This window comes from Bactrocera dorsalis, chromosome 1 (genome assembly GCF_023373825.1).
Source record: "Bactrocera dorsalis isolate Fly_Bdor chromosome 1, ASM2337382v1, whole genome shotgun sequence".
Lineage (NCBI taxonomy): Eukaryota > Metazoa > Arthropoda > Insecta > Diptera > Tephritidae > Bactrocera > Bactrocera dorsalis.
The window spans coordinates 13129341-13148085 of NC_064303.1; the positions used below are offsets into that span (position 1 = coordinate 13129341).

Below are 18745 nucleotides of genomic sequence, written 5' to 3' on the forward strand. Positions count from 1 at the left end.
GGTGATGTATTTTATGCAAAAGAGTAGATTTTAAGTCAATTTTTGAAGTTTATTATACTCCGAACGGGCTATTTTAAGTGTGCCAGGAAGTTTGTAACACCTAAAGGCGACTTTTTATTTCTGTATGTCTGAGAGATAAATACAGACCGTATTAAATCGTTGTCCATACAATCCCTTCTAATTTGACGAAAAACTCACAAGGAATCAATGCAGTATGCGACGGTGCATTATCGTGGTGCAAAACCCAAGAGTTGTGGGCCCATAATTCCGGCCTCTTTTTATGAATAGCTTCTCGCAAAGGACGCATACACTCAAGTGGTATTCTTTGTTGACAGTTTTGTCGGTCGAAAGGAATTTGAAGTGCACCACACCTTAATAATCAAAGAAAACTGTCAACATAACCTTGATTTTTGACCTGCTCTGACGTCGTTTTTTGGTGGTTCGGCTCTTCTTTGCCACGATAATCGGCCGATCTAAGTATCTTTTGTTTGGTAAGCATAGATCCAAGACTCATCGCAAGTAATAATAGAAGAAGTAGAAGAACTCGTTTCAGGTATCATGCGACCTATGTTAAGGATCAGACTGGTTGTTACCCTTAAATAGCACAGTCTCGAACGGAGCTTACAGATACCTGGCGTCCTCCCTAATATAATAGTTGTATTAGCTTAATGGGGGCTATGCAGATGCGGACCTGCTTTCTCTTTCACTCAGGGTCCAAAGTATGGGCCAAATCAAAAATAATAAAAAACCAAAGTGGTCCGCCTCCGAAAAGAATACAGTCTTCGAGATCTAAAACAGCTAGCACAAAGGCGAGAGTTAAGCTTGGTCTAGGTTCAAAAACTGGCACTAGCACTGGCGCTGCAGCTAAGCCCAGTTACATCAAGGCAACAACATCAGCGGCAGCTAAGCCAAATAAGCCGGAGAAGCATTGTGCTGCCTACCTATTCAGAAGGATACAACTGCAACCTCCAATCAATGAGGAGCCTACAAAGGAGCTCCATGAAATCATTGATTAGATTGGGTCTTTTCAAAGCCATCAAAATTAAATGGTCAAACAAGTGACAAAAATAACTAGGAAACGTCGGAGACCCTTTAAAATAAAGGGTGTTCCAAGAAGAGGCAGCAACTCGGACTGAGGTATGGAAAGACTTGGTGAATTTTACGTCAAGATCTTAAATTGAAAATGTCCGAAATACAGCTTGTGAAACCGACATCGCTCGCTCTTTGGGCTCTTAAAAAGCTCCAAGAAGATCCGAAGTTTTCGGATTCATTGGTGCACATTTCTTCAAAATTATGTTGAAGATCAAGTGATAATACACCGTTAGGGTTTTTTTGTGGGAATATATAAAGTCTAAAGTCTATGCAAGCATCCCGCTTTGAATCAGGCCTTGGAGAGTAAAACATCACGCGTGTCATTCGCTACTTCACAGTCGAAATGCTGGAAAGAGTCTTAAAAAATTGGTCTAAACGGATGGGCTATCTGAGAAATAGCCGCGGCCAATATTTGTAAGACATAATCTTCAAAAAATAAGTAATGTTCTTTGGAATGATAAAAAAATGTCCATCAAATTTGAAGTGTCTGTGTTTTTTCTTTAAAATAGTAGGGAACCTCAAAATGAATCAGCCTATATACATATGTATAAAGGATCGGCGCTACAAGTTGAGTCGATGTAGCCATGTCCGAAGATTGAAATATCTCGGTAGATATACTTTAAGGTAATCTAGTGAAGCATCTGGGAGTGGAAATTTTTGGTTTGCTCAAAATCTGGTGATCCACTTTTAGGAATTTATGGGTAACAGAAAGTTCAAAAATCAGTCCAAGTGAGTACCATAGATGTTGGATCAACCCTACGACCAAGACAGTGATATAATATCCGAACCAATTGCTCTGCTCGAACCATCATAGCATATACTCTTTGTTACCATACAAACCGAATGTTCCTAATGGTTTTTATACCCTTTAATCCTATAAGAAATGCACCCATGAGGGGTATTCTAGCTTTAGTATAAACAAAGTTAACGTTTTTTCTTCTTATTTAATAAATATATATATATATGTATGTATTTTTATATATTAATATATTCTTGCCTGTGCATTTCATGTTTACATTTCCTATACAGAATTTCCCTTTAGAAAAATGTTTGGCGATAAGCGTAAAATATTATTTGCTGGATCACTAAGTTAAATAATGAGTCCGACTTCCGGTGAGACAGCACAAAATCGCTTACTTTTCAATTACATATACTTAAATATTCATTGTAATTAATACTTATTTAATTCACAAAAAAGCGCTTACATTATTTGCAATGGAAATTTACTTAAACGACAATGAGTAAAATATTCATAAGAATACACTTTTTGCTTGCCTTTTTCCTGTCATCGGAAATGATCGGATTTAACCTTTTACTATTATTTTGTCTACACTTTTTTGGGTTTAATTACTTTCTTCTCTTCACTTTCTTTACTTTGTATTAAATACCTTTTGATTTACATAAGAATTTACGAGTGGTCAAACGAGAGGCTCTAAACGGATTTAAGCAAGTAAGGCGAGCTACGGCAGAAACCTGTTTCCGGTACCAATACATATATGTCAAACTTTTAAATTTATCGGCTCTTAGTTATTGTTGTTGCTGTGAGATCATATAATCCTTATATAAATATTTGTGGTGAGATTTGGTGGATTCACAAACAATCTGTGAGGCATGATCAGCAAAATTTTCTAAATCTACTTAAGCATAGTGGTATTTTCACTTGTTGTTGTTGTAAATCACTTTAATCTAAATTTATTAATAAATATTAGTATAGTCGCAAAAAAGTAACGCAAAAAACACAGAAGTGCTATCTTCAAAACTTTTAAAAGTGAACTTAAGCCTTTGCGTTTCAAATTGTTTCATGTTGTTGTTGTAAAAAATATTATTTTATACAAGTAGTATATTATAATTGAAGGCAGTCAAATTAAAACCACCTTCTTCAAATTTGATCAAAAATCGTTACAGAATTATTGACATTGTTAAAAAAATTGTGAGTATGTTGTTGTAGCAAAATATTTTTTATACCATAAAATATAATTTTATACTATAAAATATAATTATAAGTACTTACAACTAATAGAATTCTGTTAAACTCAAAATTTTATAAAACGAAACGAAAAATTGTTGTTGTTGTAAAATACTATTTGTAAAATTGAAAGTCATAAAATACCTTTAACTTTGAGTACTAAAAAACAACAAATGAAAACTTCATAAAATCGACTTAAGTTTTTTTTGTTATAAAATATGACCTAAGCAGTTGGTGGTCTTAAAATACGATTTCAGCCACTCAAAATTAATTCAAATCGGCTTTTCAGAATTTTCGAAAATCGACTTATGCTGCTTTAATGCCATTCATCCATCTCTAGTAATAAGAACCAAACCAAAAAATAACAAATATTTGTCTAACTCAAAATTTCATTAAATCTACTTCAGCTTCAGCACTTAAAAATGTTGTTGTTGTTGTTTTTGTATAATATTTGTTGTAAAATTTTAAGTTTTAAATATTGTGTTTGCCAAAAAGCGCTAAAAACCAACAAAAATTTGTAACTCAAAATTGTATAAAATCGACTTAAACTTCAGCACTTGAAATTTTTGTTGTTGTTATTTTAAAATGTTTTTTTTTTTTATTTTTTAAGGTTATAAAATACGATTTTAGCAAGTTAAAATTAAGTTAAATCGAAATTTTTGAGAATTTTTCAAAATCGACTTACGCCATTTTAACTGTATTCACTCACCACAAATCATAAAATATAACTGTAAGCACTAAAAATAACAAAAAATATTTTCAACTCAAAATTGCACAAAATCGACTTAAGCTTTAGCGTTAAAATTTTTGCTGTTGTTGTTGGAAAGCAGTTTTTATAATATTTAAGATCATAAATCACGATTTTGAGACTCAACTCAAAATTGTATAAAGTCGACTTAACATTTGGCAATAAAATTTTTTGCTGTTGTTGTTGAAGAGAAAATTTTTATAATTCTTAAGATCATAAATCACGATTTTGAGACGCAAATCAATATTGTATAAAATAGACTTAAGCTTTAGCGGTAAAAATTTTTGGTTTTGTTGTTGTTGAAGAGCAATTTTTATAATTCTTAAGATCATAAATCACGATTTTAACCACTTAAAATTAATTGAAATTGAAGTTTACTCAGATTTTTTAAAAATCGACTTATGCTATTTTAACGTTATTCACTCACCTCTGTCATTTGAATCGCCTTCCAAATTCTCCATTTTATTATTTACTTCTATGTTAACTTCTTGTAAAAGTTCCTTTGGGTCCTTCATTTTTTTCTCCGTTTTGACCACAAATACAAATCAACAAAACGCCATTTTCCTGACAATTCCACTCATAAATTACTTAACTGTAAAGTACAAGAAGAAGAAACGGTTATTATTTTACGATTAGGATTTTATGAGTGTAATTAGCAAATATGATATTTCAGTAGAAAATAAATATAATAAAAGTGTATATATACATATGTATTTACAACTCTAAATACATACATACATATGTATGAATATAGATATGTATGTGTCTGTAGTTAATAGCTAATCGAAGCAATTTAATTGCGGGTGCATAAAACCAACCGATAGCCAACCCAGCCGACTGAAGGCGAGCCATTCAACTCAGGTGACAAGGTTACGAGCGCGTTGGGCCCTTACAACTAGGCCCAGTGGACACTGTCTTGCATAATTTCCTTTTTGTTTTTGTGCCTACTTTTATTTTACTTTTTCCACTGTTTGTCTCATTTTCCTTACTTTTTCTTCAATGACATACGCAAATAGGAATTTTAAATTGTTTGCGATAATAATAAAATGGAAATTTCAGAAACCCCACACGGCGACGTACACAATAATTAATGCGACGGGATCAAAAAAGGTCTTAAGAATGGGTTGCATGCATATGTATGTATACGGCAGTCTTAGCAAGGTGTTACAAATGGATAAAAAAAAATTACTCAATAAAAAGTTTATAAATATTTATACGCTTGTTTGTAGGTATGTACTTTTGTGGACTAAAAAATGTGTTGAAGTAAATATACATACATATTTATATGTATATATTATAGATATTTGTACGCTTATTTATATGCATCAGTATTTATAAGCACAGTCGGAATCAGAAAGTTTTCGAGTAGGGGTTTTGGGTAGCTAATACAATATTATTACCCAAAAAAAGTCCCTCTCTGAGTTTCGTTAAGATAATTCAGTCTTTGCGTACGGTAAAAAGTCAATCAGAAATTTGAAAATTCTTGTATTAGGTATTTGAGGGCTAGCGCAGGTATTGTCCCGATTTTATCTATTTTAGGTACAATGAAGCACTGTTACCAGAAACACCCACTCTCTGAATTTCTTTACTAACGGGCGATCGATGTAAAGGTACTTTTTTATAGCTTTTTTTCGACAGATCACGCGTGCGTCGTGTCAAGTTGTCATGCTATTTTTTTCAGTATTCTTTGGCATTTCATCATGGGAATATTTACGCCTGAACAACGTATACAAATCGTTCAACTTTATTACAAAAATTTCACGTGCTGTAAAGAGTTTATTTCACGCGCTTCGCTCAACTTATGGTCAATATGATCGGCCTACTAAACGTACTATTCGCAACACCATCAACCATCTTGAGACCCAGCATTCATTATTGAATGATATTCGGCCGAATAGATCACGTCCAGCACGCAGTGAAGAAAATAGAGCAGCCGGAGCTGAGAGTGTACACGAAAACCGTGAAGAGTCAATTCGGCGCTGTTGACAGCAATTCCGACTGACGTATGAACGCCTTGGGGCATTTTACATTGAGATCTTAAATTGAAATCATACGAGTATAAAAAAACAGCTTGCGCAAAAACTGAAGCCTCTCGACCTTCTTAGCGACAAGCTCTTCGCTTTATGAGCTCTTGAAAAGTTCAAAGAAGATCCTACTTTTTCGAGCCAAAATTTTTTCAGCGATGCCCTTTTTTGGATCAATGGGTATATAAACAAATAAAATTTCCGCATTTGAGAAGAAAAGCAACCTGCAAAGATTCAAGAACTGGCATTTCATCCTGAAAAAAAACAGTTTGGTGTGGTCTATAATCCGGTGGAATCCTCGGTCCATATTTCCTCAAAAATTATGCCGATGAGAACGTAACCGTCAATGGCGACCGTTATCGCGCTATGAAAATCGACTATTCGACGCCTGAAATTGAATCGCATGATATCGGCGACATTTGGTTTCAACAAGACAGCGCCATTTCCCACACATCGCATCAATCAATGGGGTTATTAAGAGAACACCTCGGTGATAGTAGATAATTTGACGTTTTAAGCCAGTCGATTGGCCACCAAGACCCTCTGATATCACACCGTTAGACTTTTTCCTGTGGAGATATATAAAGTCTAAAATCTATTCGGACAATCCCAAGAAGACCATCTGAGACGTAGTCGCGGCTAAAATTTGAAAGAAATAATCTTCAAAAAAATAAACGCCAAGAAACGTTTTTTCATTCAGTCCTCATTAAATTTTAAGTTTCTGTGTTTTTCCTTTTCAAAATTAGGGAACCTCGAAATTTATCATTCTTTAGAATGCGTCGCTAATATGGGCTATATGCAACAATATTTGCTATATAGCCTCTTGATAAAAATCCGAGCTCATTCCGGTTATGTCTGACTTCCGACTGCTTTCGGCACGACTCAAGCAAACGACTCAGTTGGTGAGTTGGTGATATGCCGGAAGAAGTGCAGCATAGTTAATCGTAGTTTGCTGGATTCAATGGAAATAGTTGGTTCATGACTTGTCGCAAGGGCCCACGCATATGCCTAAGGCATTAGGACGTGTTAGATGAATGACTTGTGAAGTTATAATTTTGGTTTCAATGTGAACAATAACTTTTGAATAGCTGGTCCCAAGAAAACAGAAAGAGTCAGTAGTTACGATGTAAATACACTCTGTTTATAATATTCTCGTTATCTTTCTGTACCAGATCTCTTTAACAGACTACCAATTCAATCAGGGACGTTTCTTTAGTCAAGTTATTTATACACATTTGACGTTGACTTCTTTTCAGAAACATATATTGTGACTAAAAAGCACCCGAAAAGTTGGTAGGACTGTTCTTAATTACTATGCCAAATATGAGCGTGATCTGTCAACCAGTTTGTTCCCAGTAGCTGCTTAAGCCGGTACCGCTCAGTAGAGCGTTGTGATTTTTGCAATGCATAAAAATATCGAACAAAGAATTTGTCTCATATTTTGTATTACTAACGAAAATATTTGCGGAATCATTGCAAATGTTGGAAAAGGCTTAGTGGATTTAGTTTTAGCAAAAACATAAGCCTACGCGCGGTACAAAACCTTCAAAGACGCTCGAGAGACCGTTGAAGACATGCCTCGTTCTGAACGACCTGCAACTGATGAAATTAGGTATTAAAAAAGTGTAGAATATGGTCTTTGAAAATCGTCAGGCAAGTATTCTCTAACACTGCTCGAACTCTCTCGCGAGTCCTTTCGAATGGTTTTGGTGGCTATTTTGGGTATGAAACGAGTTCCTGCTCGACCCTTCTCGATGAAGCTAAATTTTTTCAAAAAAGAGTTCCGTAAACAGATCTCTGTCCCACATTCATGGAGAGCATTATAACTGCCGATGAGACATGGGTTTATGAGTTAAGCAGATAAGAATATAGAACAGTTCTCCTTAGCACCTACGACCTTAATGGATTTTCAATTCTACCTGCCTTTGGGTTTAAACCACACTCACCACGAATCTTCTCAAAGAGCCTAACCCAATGAGCAGATATTAGCGAACTCTAAGCACTAACTGGTCCCCGTGGTACAAGATTTAAGTCGACGATCAGACCTTGTAGCTTTTGATACGACCAGTTGAGCACTCATCAAACGCAATGATTGCTGACATTTGACGCTTGAACTTGAAAAGACATTTGAATTAGAAGGAAGGAGGAAATTTATTCAGGCAATTACGTACCAATACTCCCATAAGGTGGTCCGAGATACCTAAAATTTCCTCTTTAGATACGCCACTGTATCTAACACAAATATACATATGTATGTATGTAAATACATGAGAAAGAAATACAAGAAAAATATGCACAAAGAAGCGAAGAAAACCAGCCATAAACTTTATTATTGCACTGATAACACAAAGTGGCGATTTAGTTGCAGACAAAGAGGACATCATCAACCAACACACACACATATGTACATGTTCACACATTCTCCGTAGATTAGGTGCGTGCATGTAGTAACAATAATAAAACCAATCATAAACACACACACCAACACAAGCACTTTGAAGAAGATTGTAAAATGAAATAAAACATGATTTCATGCAGTTTTGTGATAAAAACAACAATAACAATAGCAACAGCGATTTTTATCAATTTCATATTTTTATGAAGCATACAAAGACACAAACAAATATTTAGTTGACTCATTAAGCGCTTTGTTTTGCTGAGCAAACATACATACGTATCAAATTATATATGTACATACATATAAACATATAAATGTATATATGTACATGCAAGTGTAAGTCTGTGTATGGTAGTGTGAATTGAAATCCTTATCTCGAGTGTGCTCTGCATTACACACTTCAATGCGGCGCGAAGGCGTCCGAGATCGCATTTCATTGTGTAGCCAAGCGTACGAAGCACACATCCATATACACATACATACATACTAGTGTGTAGCGTGTATTTTACTTTGACTTTGTCGGGATTAGTAATTCTTGTTGAAAGTAAAAGTAGCAACTGTAAACCCCCGTCTGCACATGTTGAGTGAAATTGGTCACACAGTGTACTCAATGGCTTGTGAGCCTTAAGAAGCTTAGAGAATTCTCTTGTTGAGACGCAGCTGAGTTTATAGATAATTATACTTAATTTAATGTTGTTTTTGTTAGTCTCAGTTTAATAGTCGTCAATAAGTCCATAAAGTTAGGTTAGGTTGAAGAAATTGTTGCTAGAAATCAGGTCACTTACGGAGCGGTTGCATCGTCATCTTATATCATAAAAGGGCATAAAAAGACATTTATTTTGATTCTGAAGTTATGGCGGTTTGATCTGAACAAGATGTTCGGATATTATAGTGTTGTGTCGGACAATGACCTATGCCAAATTTCGCGAAAATAATTTGTCAAGCAAAAAAGTTTCCCATACAACGGCTTGATTTCGGTCGAACAGTTTGTATGACAGTTTCTGCTATACGAGGTATGACAATTAAGTAATGAGACTGATTCCATAAAAACCGTATATTTGAAAATTATTCTACAACTCTGCCATCCCCTTCAAAGTAGTCCCTTGAGCAGCTATACAGCGATTCCAGCGCTTTTTCCATGCTTCGTAACATTTCTGGAACTCTTCGACTGGAATGTCCGAGAGTACCCTCGTCACGGCCGCCTGGACGTCCGTAATCGACTCAAAATGGGTTCCTTTGATCACAGGGTGACATGTCGGGCAAATAAGGCGGCTTTTGCAAGACGGCGATCCCTTTAGAGCCCAAATACTGAGACACGCTGAAGGCGGTGTGGCACGGCGCGTTGTCGTCATGAAGGATTCAGTTACGAGCGATGTCTGTGCGCACCCTGTTGATTCGTTTTTGCAATATTTCGAGTACTTGGCAATAGTAGAGTTGATTCACAGTTTTCCCCGGTGGAACAAATTCTTTGTGAAAGATTCCACGGCTATCAAAAAAGGCAATAATTATCGTTTTTACCTTCGACTTGCTCATGCGAGCTTCTTTCGGGCGGGGAGCGCGCGGAGACAACCATTGTGAGCATGGGTACGACTAAGAGCATTATCACCATACACTCTTACAATTTTTGCGTTCGTTTCCGTAGCTGTTTCGCTCAGTCTGGCGCAAAATGTTATCGCGAAAATGTATTATTTTTAGTTCCGCTATATTGCATTGGAAAGATACGACTTCGATCCGCCAGAAAATCCGCCATACATATTTATTGTCTTAAAGATGGCAACGTAAGCCAGGCGACTAAAAAATGTCGATACTATTTATGGTCCTGATACGATAGCGGCCAATCACTCACAATATTGGTTTCGTCTATTCAGTTCGGGTAATAAGACGCCTTGGAAGGCCAATTGTCGATGATATCGATCAAAATATGGAAATCGTCAAGGTGGACCATCATGTAAGCATTGTTTCGTTTAACCAGGAGTTAAACAGTGCACAAAAGACCATTTGGAACCATTTAAATAAGGCTAGGTACAAAAAGAAACTGGATGTATGGGTGCCAAACGAGTTAATACAAAAATCAAAAAGTTTTTCTAAGTATATGGTGTGATTGTCAGGAAATATGAGCTGCTTCTCTACAGCCAAACTCTTAATTTAGACTTGTACTGTCAACAATTGGATTGTCTGAAGAAATCAATTGCTCAATTGGCCAGCTTTATATAAGAATGGTGTGCCATCTGGACAACATCAGGACATACACATTGATAGTGACACGTCAGAAGCTCAGGGTACTTAATTGGGAGGTTATTATGTATCAATTTATAGGCCGGACTTGGATCCAAATGATTAACTAAGGCGAATGATTTTGTTAGTGAAATTTGGGTTTCTATGAGAGAAGTATTATGAAATTAATCGAAGCCAGATTCACTGAACCCTAAAAAACGGCTGGTGCTAATTACTAAGTGAAAAGGAGATCCCAATTGCCATCAGCAGATCGTCCACTATGGATGCTTGACAAAGCCGGAAATCTCTCTAAAAGGTTACCTAAACCCAGACTCGAGCGGCTATCAACGAAGCTAGAGAACAACTCCCTCTAGACAACCCTGTTTTAAACCCGGCAGATCAACTCTAATATGCGTCATTGAAAGTGTAGAAGCCGCAAAGCGTACATGACGTAAATAAAAAAGAATTGTGTTACTCGCGACTTTAGATATTCGAAACGTCTTCAACAGCGCTAGAGAGGTGGATATGATCGACGCTCTAGAGAAAAGCTTTATAAACCCCGACTACCTCAGAGCTAGGGTGCGGAGCTGCCTTAGTAACTTATAATTGCTTTACCAAACTAGAGAGTGATCACAACATATAGCGGTCACGTCAGGAGCAGCACAAGAATTCATTCTAGGCCTAAACTTGTGGAACATCAGTTACAACGCTATACTAGAAGCAGCTCTCAGCGTTGCATCAGTCTACCGAACAGTGTGAGGCGATGCAATATTAGTGATAAGCGGTAATGCCCCAATTGACCTTCTTGCACACAAAAAGAAAAAGCTGTGGGTGCTGAAGAAAACATCCGAAAACAAGGAGAGCGTAATTAGCCGAATGAAGGAAGACACGATACCGCATGGCAATGAAGATGGGAGAATCAGAGTCACCGCAAATGGACGGCTAGACTAATAAACGATCTAAACTTCTAGACAAGCCGTAAGTTTGGAGAAGTCGATTTTTACACAACCTAGGTGTTATCCAGTCAAGGATACAACAAAAAGTACCTCGACAGAATGGGAAAAGTCGAAAAACCGTCATGGCTATACAATTATGGGCCAGAAGATAACGCTGAACACACATTCTTTGAATGAGTGCGATGGCAACGAGAACGCACTGTCGAAGAAGACTTGGTTGGCCCAATAAACGTGGACAATTTAATCAAGGTCAAGATGGAGAGTGAAGCAAACTGAGAGGTTTACCAGAAACTCGCAACAAAAAGCGGCATCTGGACGCAGGTGCGCTATCGTAAATATCTTAATGAAAAAAATGGAATGCCACCCTGAAGTAATGCAAATGTGGTCCCACAGTTGGGCGACGGTTCTTTAGAGAGGGGGTTTTTAGTGACCTGCAAGTGGCATATACCGTTACTGTGACGACAGCACTGAGGATGCGGAAGGCATTTCCCATCCCCTCGTCAAGGCTAGTTGATAGTCTAACAATTAGCATACAATTTATTTAAATGTCATCATTATTCGGAAAAAATTAATTTTTTGAAGGCCGTGTCATCCGCTTCACTACCCAGCCGCTTAGTAACTTAACTCTTTCTGAATGTTCGCAAATAAATTACGGGCTTTATAACATTTTTCCATTTACTTGCATTTAATTTTGCTTAAAGTCAATATCATAAAGCGATTCTCTCAATTAGAGTTAAGGTATGTATGGCGTTTTGTTTAAGTAAAAATTTACATTTAATATTTTATAACCATTTACAGAAGCTTGTGGACTGCAATTTTTACGTTCATCACGCCATATAAACGATCAAATAAAATATAATTTTATTTTATTTAAAGTTGCTCATACTTATTTGCACACATACGCGCTTGAGTGTTTGTGTAAATATGCACTTAACAAATTGCATTCATGTAATCAAATATCCAAGCACACATTTGTGTTTGTATATATCACTTATAAATATACTTGAACGTGTGTGTGGGTTAGTTTAGAGCCCGTTACAACAACTATTCATTCAAATAATTTCGACTAAATTAAATTGCGTGCACGTCAAATGTTCATTAATGAAGACACACACATTTGCTGTACGTGGTTTACAATTGTGTGTGTGCACAAAGTGGGTAATTCCACGCGCAGTGGAATCAAACAGCATGAAATTGTTCTAACCTAAGGGAAGTGACATCTAGCTTTCATTGATATTGTTGTAGGTCTTAGTTGGTAAAGCCTTATATTTTAGAATATAATATAAGCTCTGCAACTTAGAAGCTATAAAGATGATTCATTGCGTTAAGTTCACGTTCATGAAATAAATAACTAAAAATTATAAACTGTTTTCTCCATATTCAGAATGTTAAAAAAGTCCTTCTGTGATATTTTTTTTGTCGTGAGCAAGTGTTTTTGATTATTCAAAGAGGATCGAGAAACCGAACTACGTCCAAGACGGCCGTCAAGATCAACTGATGATCAACACGTCCATAAAATAAAGGAATTGGTGCTTGGAATTAGACGATTAAAAGTCAGAAATTTTACTGGCATCGCGGGAATATTGGAGGCATCAGTGAAAACCATTTTGAAAGATCATTTGGACCTAAGAAAAGTGAAAGTACGATTGATTCCAAAACCACTACATTATTTCGGAAAAACAGCATCGAGTTAACGTCTGTGAAATAATGCTCTCCGATTACCAGGATGTCATGAAACAAATTCTTACTGGCGATGAGTCTTGGATCTATGCTTACGACCCGGAAACAGACAAACGATCGGCCGAATATCGCGGCAAAGGTGAGCCGAAGCCGAAAAAAGAAAAAACTACATCAAAGCAGGTCAAAAATCAAAGTAAAATTGACAGTTTTCTCTGATTATCGAGTTGTGGTGGACTCGGATTCCTTACGACCGCTTGAGTGACTCCCAAAGTAGTAAGACTGAATTTTTTCCGCCGCAACTGTACTTCGGAGCGTGCCCGCATCGATTGGATTCGGTAGAGAGCATTCCTAGCTAACGAACGAGCGGTTGGTGAGCTGTCTCCGAGCACCTGGAGAGTCAGGACAAACATTTTCGCGCGACGTGTTTCTGTAAGAGGTGCAACCCGAAAATGTAGCGTTCGTTAGAGTAGAGGTAGGTAGACAGAGACGTTTGATATGATCAAGCAGGCTTACCCAGATGTTGTTTTAGCAAGAAGCTCTTTTTGGAGGGCGGGAAGAGGTCGCTAATGAAGACCGTGCTGGGAGACCTGCGACTTCGACCAACACCGACAATGTAACTCGTGTACTCAAAGTTTTAAACTCAGACCGTCGACTTAGTAATCGTTTAATTGCCCAGATGCTAAATTTATCAAAATCTGTGGTTCATGATATTATGACGGAGCACTTGAACCTGCTCGAGGTGTACGCGAAGATGATCCCAAAAGTGCTCACTGACGACCAGAAATTGCGGCAAGTGGAAGTGTGCCAAGAAAATTTGAACATGCGTCATCCCAACTCTTCCGCAGCCGCCCTACAGCCCAGATGTGCAAGCATTTTGAGACGACAGAGGGGATCCAAGTAGCATGCACCTTGGCTCTCAAGGCATTTCCTGGGAATGCCTTCCGTGACGCCTTCAATGCTTGGAAAAAACGCTCTCAGCTCTGCATCTACGCAGAAGGAGCCTATTTTGAAAGTTTTTAAAGATTTGTAACGATTGGTTAACAATTTTTTTTAAATAGACTCAGTTCTATTACTTTCCGGACAAACCCTGTGTACTGTGAGCTCCTTTTGTTTTTGGCAACAAACTCCATCAAGCAATGCTTCCGGATCCTCATTTTTGAACTTTTTTTGCCCGCCCAGTACGATCTTTGCCTTTCTAACCAAAATCACCACTTTTAATTCGTTCAAATAACTTTAGTACTTCTCATAGTTTGAACAATTACGCCTTTTATTTCTGTTTTTGGAAATATAGTGTTCCTTTCATTGTTTTCATTTCCAAATTAATGAGGCCTCCCCGGAAATACCAGTCTTCTGTTAGTTGAAACATATCCGAGCTAGGTTTGTGATTCACAGTAATTCAACTTGAACTTTTGGGCTAGATCAATTACGAGTATTTGGGGCTTGTTATAGTCTTCACCGAAAAATGTCATTAATATTTAATACTGAGGAAAACAAAGATTTTATCCATAACAACAAGATCGAATCAGCTGGATAGAAGTCTTAGATAGCTAATACGAAGATCGGGAGGGTTAGAAAACTTTCCAGAAAAGTTGACCTTATCAACTAAGAGAGAATCTAGAGATCGAGAGAGAGAGAGTATAAGAGAGAGGGAGCTATAGGTAGAGAGACAGATAGAAAGCTTTCCAAACACAAACCATATTTCTAAACAGACAGTACAGTCATGGCTGAATCTTTTTATGTCGATATCTTTCTAAGAATAAACGGAGCCACTCCTGAGCATAACCAAAGCTATCTTAATGTATGAATATTTCGGTAATCAGAAAGTGAGATTAAATATTAATTCAAGCATTTTAATTGGTGTCATGGAAAGACCAAGATTTTGTTCAGACCCATAGTTTATTTGGTCGAAGTATATTTTGAAATACACTCTGAAATATCACCTGCTTAAGGTTTCAATTAAGCTCAGAATTTATCTGTTTAAATGCTCAGAACAGGGTATATTAAGATTGCCACGGAGATTGTAACTATCAAAAGGAAACGTCGGAGATCCTAAAAAGTATATGTATGTATAGTCTTCGAAAAGCCACCAACCAGATTGATTATGTTGTAATAGACGGAAGTCACGTCTCCAGATTTATATACATGCATACGCTGCTAGGTCCTAGCATTGACTCGGAACATTATCTTGTTGCTGTCAAGAAAAGCTCTATCAGAATCGGGAAGGACCTTTCCATCCCGACCCTTTGGTGCGACTCCTTCAATCTATTCCTGGGGAAAATAATTCGAGATGCAGATCTGAATAGAGAAGGTACATTCTGCTATAAGAGTGTACAACTGCTGGCCTACGCCGATGATATTGATGTTAGTTCTGCTTTCTCAAGACAGGATAAGGAAGCGAAGCAAATGGGTCTGGTAGTGAACGAAGTCAAGACGAAATATCTCCTGTCATCAAACAAACAGTCGTCGTACTTGCGACTTGGTCACTGTTGAGAGTCATAACTTCGAAGTCCTAGCTAATTCCTCCATCTTCGAAGCAGAATTAACACCAGCAACCACGTCAGCCTCGAAATCCAACACATAATAACTCTTGCCAACATGCGCTACATCAGAATAAGTAGGCAATTGAGAGGTACAGTCCTCTTTCGACGAACAAAGAACCAGTTCTACAAGTCGCTCTTCCTTCTATATGAAGCAGAGGAAGACCCTCATTCCGTTTGTAAGCCCAGGTGGGGAAGGACCTGGCTAAAATTGAAATCTCCAATTAACGCCAAAACGGAAAAAGAAGAAACGACTGGCGCGCTGTTATAAACTCGGCGGTGTGTACATCAATAAAGAAGAACCAAGGGTTAGGTGGGTCTCTCGCTGCAATAGAACCTAACCTTACTTATCATTGCGATACCAAAGATTCGGCAAACAATTTCAACTCCTTTTAACTCATTCAACTTGCTTTGAATTTCCATTAAATGCTTTTAAAATATTTCGTTCTTATTTTAGTGCTCAGCACTGTACACATACTAAAGACAGGCAACAAATATTGCAAAATTTGAATATGAAAATTTTTGCCATTAAGTATTGGAAAATTGTATTTGTTTTCGTTGTTTTTTCTCAAGTTTTCAAGTATTTGACTGCCGTTCAAACAATGTCTATGCAAATGCAAATTAATTTGTTTACGAACCCATTGACGTCGGCATTTTGTTTCTGCAACCTAAATGATATGCAACCGCAGACTGAGTAAAATGTGAAAATGTGGAATGTGCAAATAAAAATAAAAATAATATTATAAAATTCATGCAATCAGCGGTCGCAGCGCACATGCTGCGGAAGCGGTTGAAATTTATTGCAATATAACGGTATTTTCAGCTTCAATTGAACGCTTGCCGGCGCACGAGATTTCATTTTATTTCTTACACACTTGTATGCAATGAACTTATGCAGTTAATAGTTTCAGCTTTTATGAGTTTTTAAATTAATTTCGATTTCACTGATTCGCTGGTCTGCGTCTTCCGCTCCCCGTTTATGCGCAACGCTGCGTCCTCCTACCGTTACATGGGATGCGCACTGAAATTCAGTTACATGCACAAGTAAAGCAGTGACGATTTGAAGACGTACAGTGGGTCGTTTATGAAAAAGAAGAGATTTTTGATAAAAATTAACTGTTTCGGATCGATTTATTTAAGCTAAGACTTCCTTTGGTCTAATTTACTTAGACTACAGGAAGCGTTAAAGTCTGATAAAAGCTCAAGGACCATTCATCCTCCTTTGTAAGCTACGATTGTTTCGGAAAAGTGGCGAAAATTGATTTCGAAAGCTTTCGAGACCGCATAGCTATGGTCAATCGATCTGAACAATTTATTCGATGAGAAAAGTACGGATTGTGGAATCGAGACAGGCCGAATGCGTGAGTGCGAAGAGCTCGGCAACCTGGCTGACAGGGGTTATGCTAGAAAATTCTACGAAAAGATATAGCGACTAATAGAAGGTTTCAAGACCGGAGCATACTCTTGTAGAGCATACTGAAATTATGGAGGGAACACTTCTTCAGCTTGCTGAATGGCAAAGAAAGCCTCACGTCAGCAGATGGTGAACTCGATTCCCCAATTGATGATGATGGAGCAGATGTTCCATTGCCCGACCATGAAGAAGTTCGAATAGCAATAACCCATCTGAAGAATAACAAAGCTTGCCCAACGATTGGAAATTAAGCTACTACACAAAAAGGAAGACCCAACAATCTGCGCCAATTACCGTGGGATAAGCCTCCTCAACGCATTTAAGGTTCTATCGAGCGTACTGTGTTATAGATTAAAGCCCACCGTTAAAAAGATGATAGGGCATTATTAGATCGGCTTCAGGCCTGAAAAATCAGCAACTGACCAGATATTCGGCATGCTCCAAATATTGGAAAAGACTCATGAAAAGAGGATTGACAAACGCCACCTTTTCGTCGATTTTAATGCTGCTTTTGACAGCACGAAAAGAAGCTACCTTTATGCCCCTATGTCTGAATTTGGTTGAGCAATACCGAATGCTCCGTTAGGATCGGGGCTACCTCTCCGAGCCGTTCGATACCAAACACGGTTTCAGACAAGGCGACTTCTTATCGTGCGCCTCCTTCAAACTTCTAATTCTACAAATCACTCATCGTCCTCGTCCTGCTATACGGTGCAGAGACATGGACGATGACAATATCTGATGAGTCAGCGTTACGAGTTTACGAGAGAACATTTCTGCGGAAGATTTATGGTCTATTGGGCATTAGCTACGACAAATACCGCAGTTGATGGAACGATGATCTGTACGAGACATACGCCGGTATTGACATAGTTTAGCGAATTAAGGGACTGCGACTACGCTGGCTAGATCATGTCTCTGAATGGATGAAAACATTCTAGCTCTGAGAGTATTCGAGGCAGTAGAGAAAGAGGAAGACCTCCATTACGTTGGAGAGATCAGGTGGAGAAGGGCTTGGTTACACTTGGTATCTTGAATTGGCCAAATAGCGAAAAGAGAAACGACTTATGTTATAGTTATAGAATATTACGAAAATATATTGGAGTGTGCCCAAGTTGGTCTACGTTTTCCTACGGTTTTCGTTAATTATAATATTATTCGAAATATTTATTCCATGACTTTATTGGTTAAATATTTTATGAAGAAGAATTGTTTAAAAATTGAATTGATTTCTATAGTAATCAACATTTTTGTCACCATATTTTTTTATATTTTAAGCAATAATTTTAGCTTTCAAATCTTATTTATATTTACTAAAATTTTATACTCAATTTTTTTTTTATTAAGAAAGTTTTGTCTAATTATTTTACATCAAGTTCTTAGCTTTAATTTTGACATAAAAATTTTCTCTTGTTTTCATATAAAAATATATATTTTCTTTTTAATTTTACACACAAAAAATTCAATTTTCTTTTAAATATATTTTCTGTTCAAACTTTCACATAAATGACACACTGTGCCACTGCTGGCACGATCGCGGCAAAACCGCTCACAAACACATGCACAAACATTGGTGTGGCACATGCGCTTACACAAACGCGTTCCACAAACACACACAGTCGCACATGCGTTAGCCAAAGCCGACAGCAGCGCAGCGCCAAGTTACGTCTGCATGCTTGCTTAACTAAGACGTTTGCTAGAGTGTGTGTTTGTTTG

General features: G+C 37.4%; 1 protein-coding gene across 5 annotated transcripts in view; it reads right to left on the reverse strand.

Moving 5' to 3' along the window:
* Positions 1-18745, reverse strand: part of LOC115066707 (transcription factor HNF-4 homolog) — a 63423-nt gene that overhangs the window by 39763 nt on the left and 4915 nt on the right. For all 5 annotated transcript variants that reach the window (XM_049446472.1, XM_049446469.1, XM_049446471.1 and 2 more), the window contains exon 2: positions 4234-4398. In XM_049446472.1, the coding sequence (XP_049302429.1) occupies positions 4234-4321 (88 nt within the window). In that variant the 5' untranslated portion in view covers positions 4322-4398. The remainder of the gene's footprint in view (positions 1-4233; positions 4399-18745) is intronic.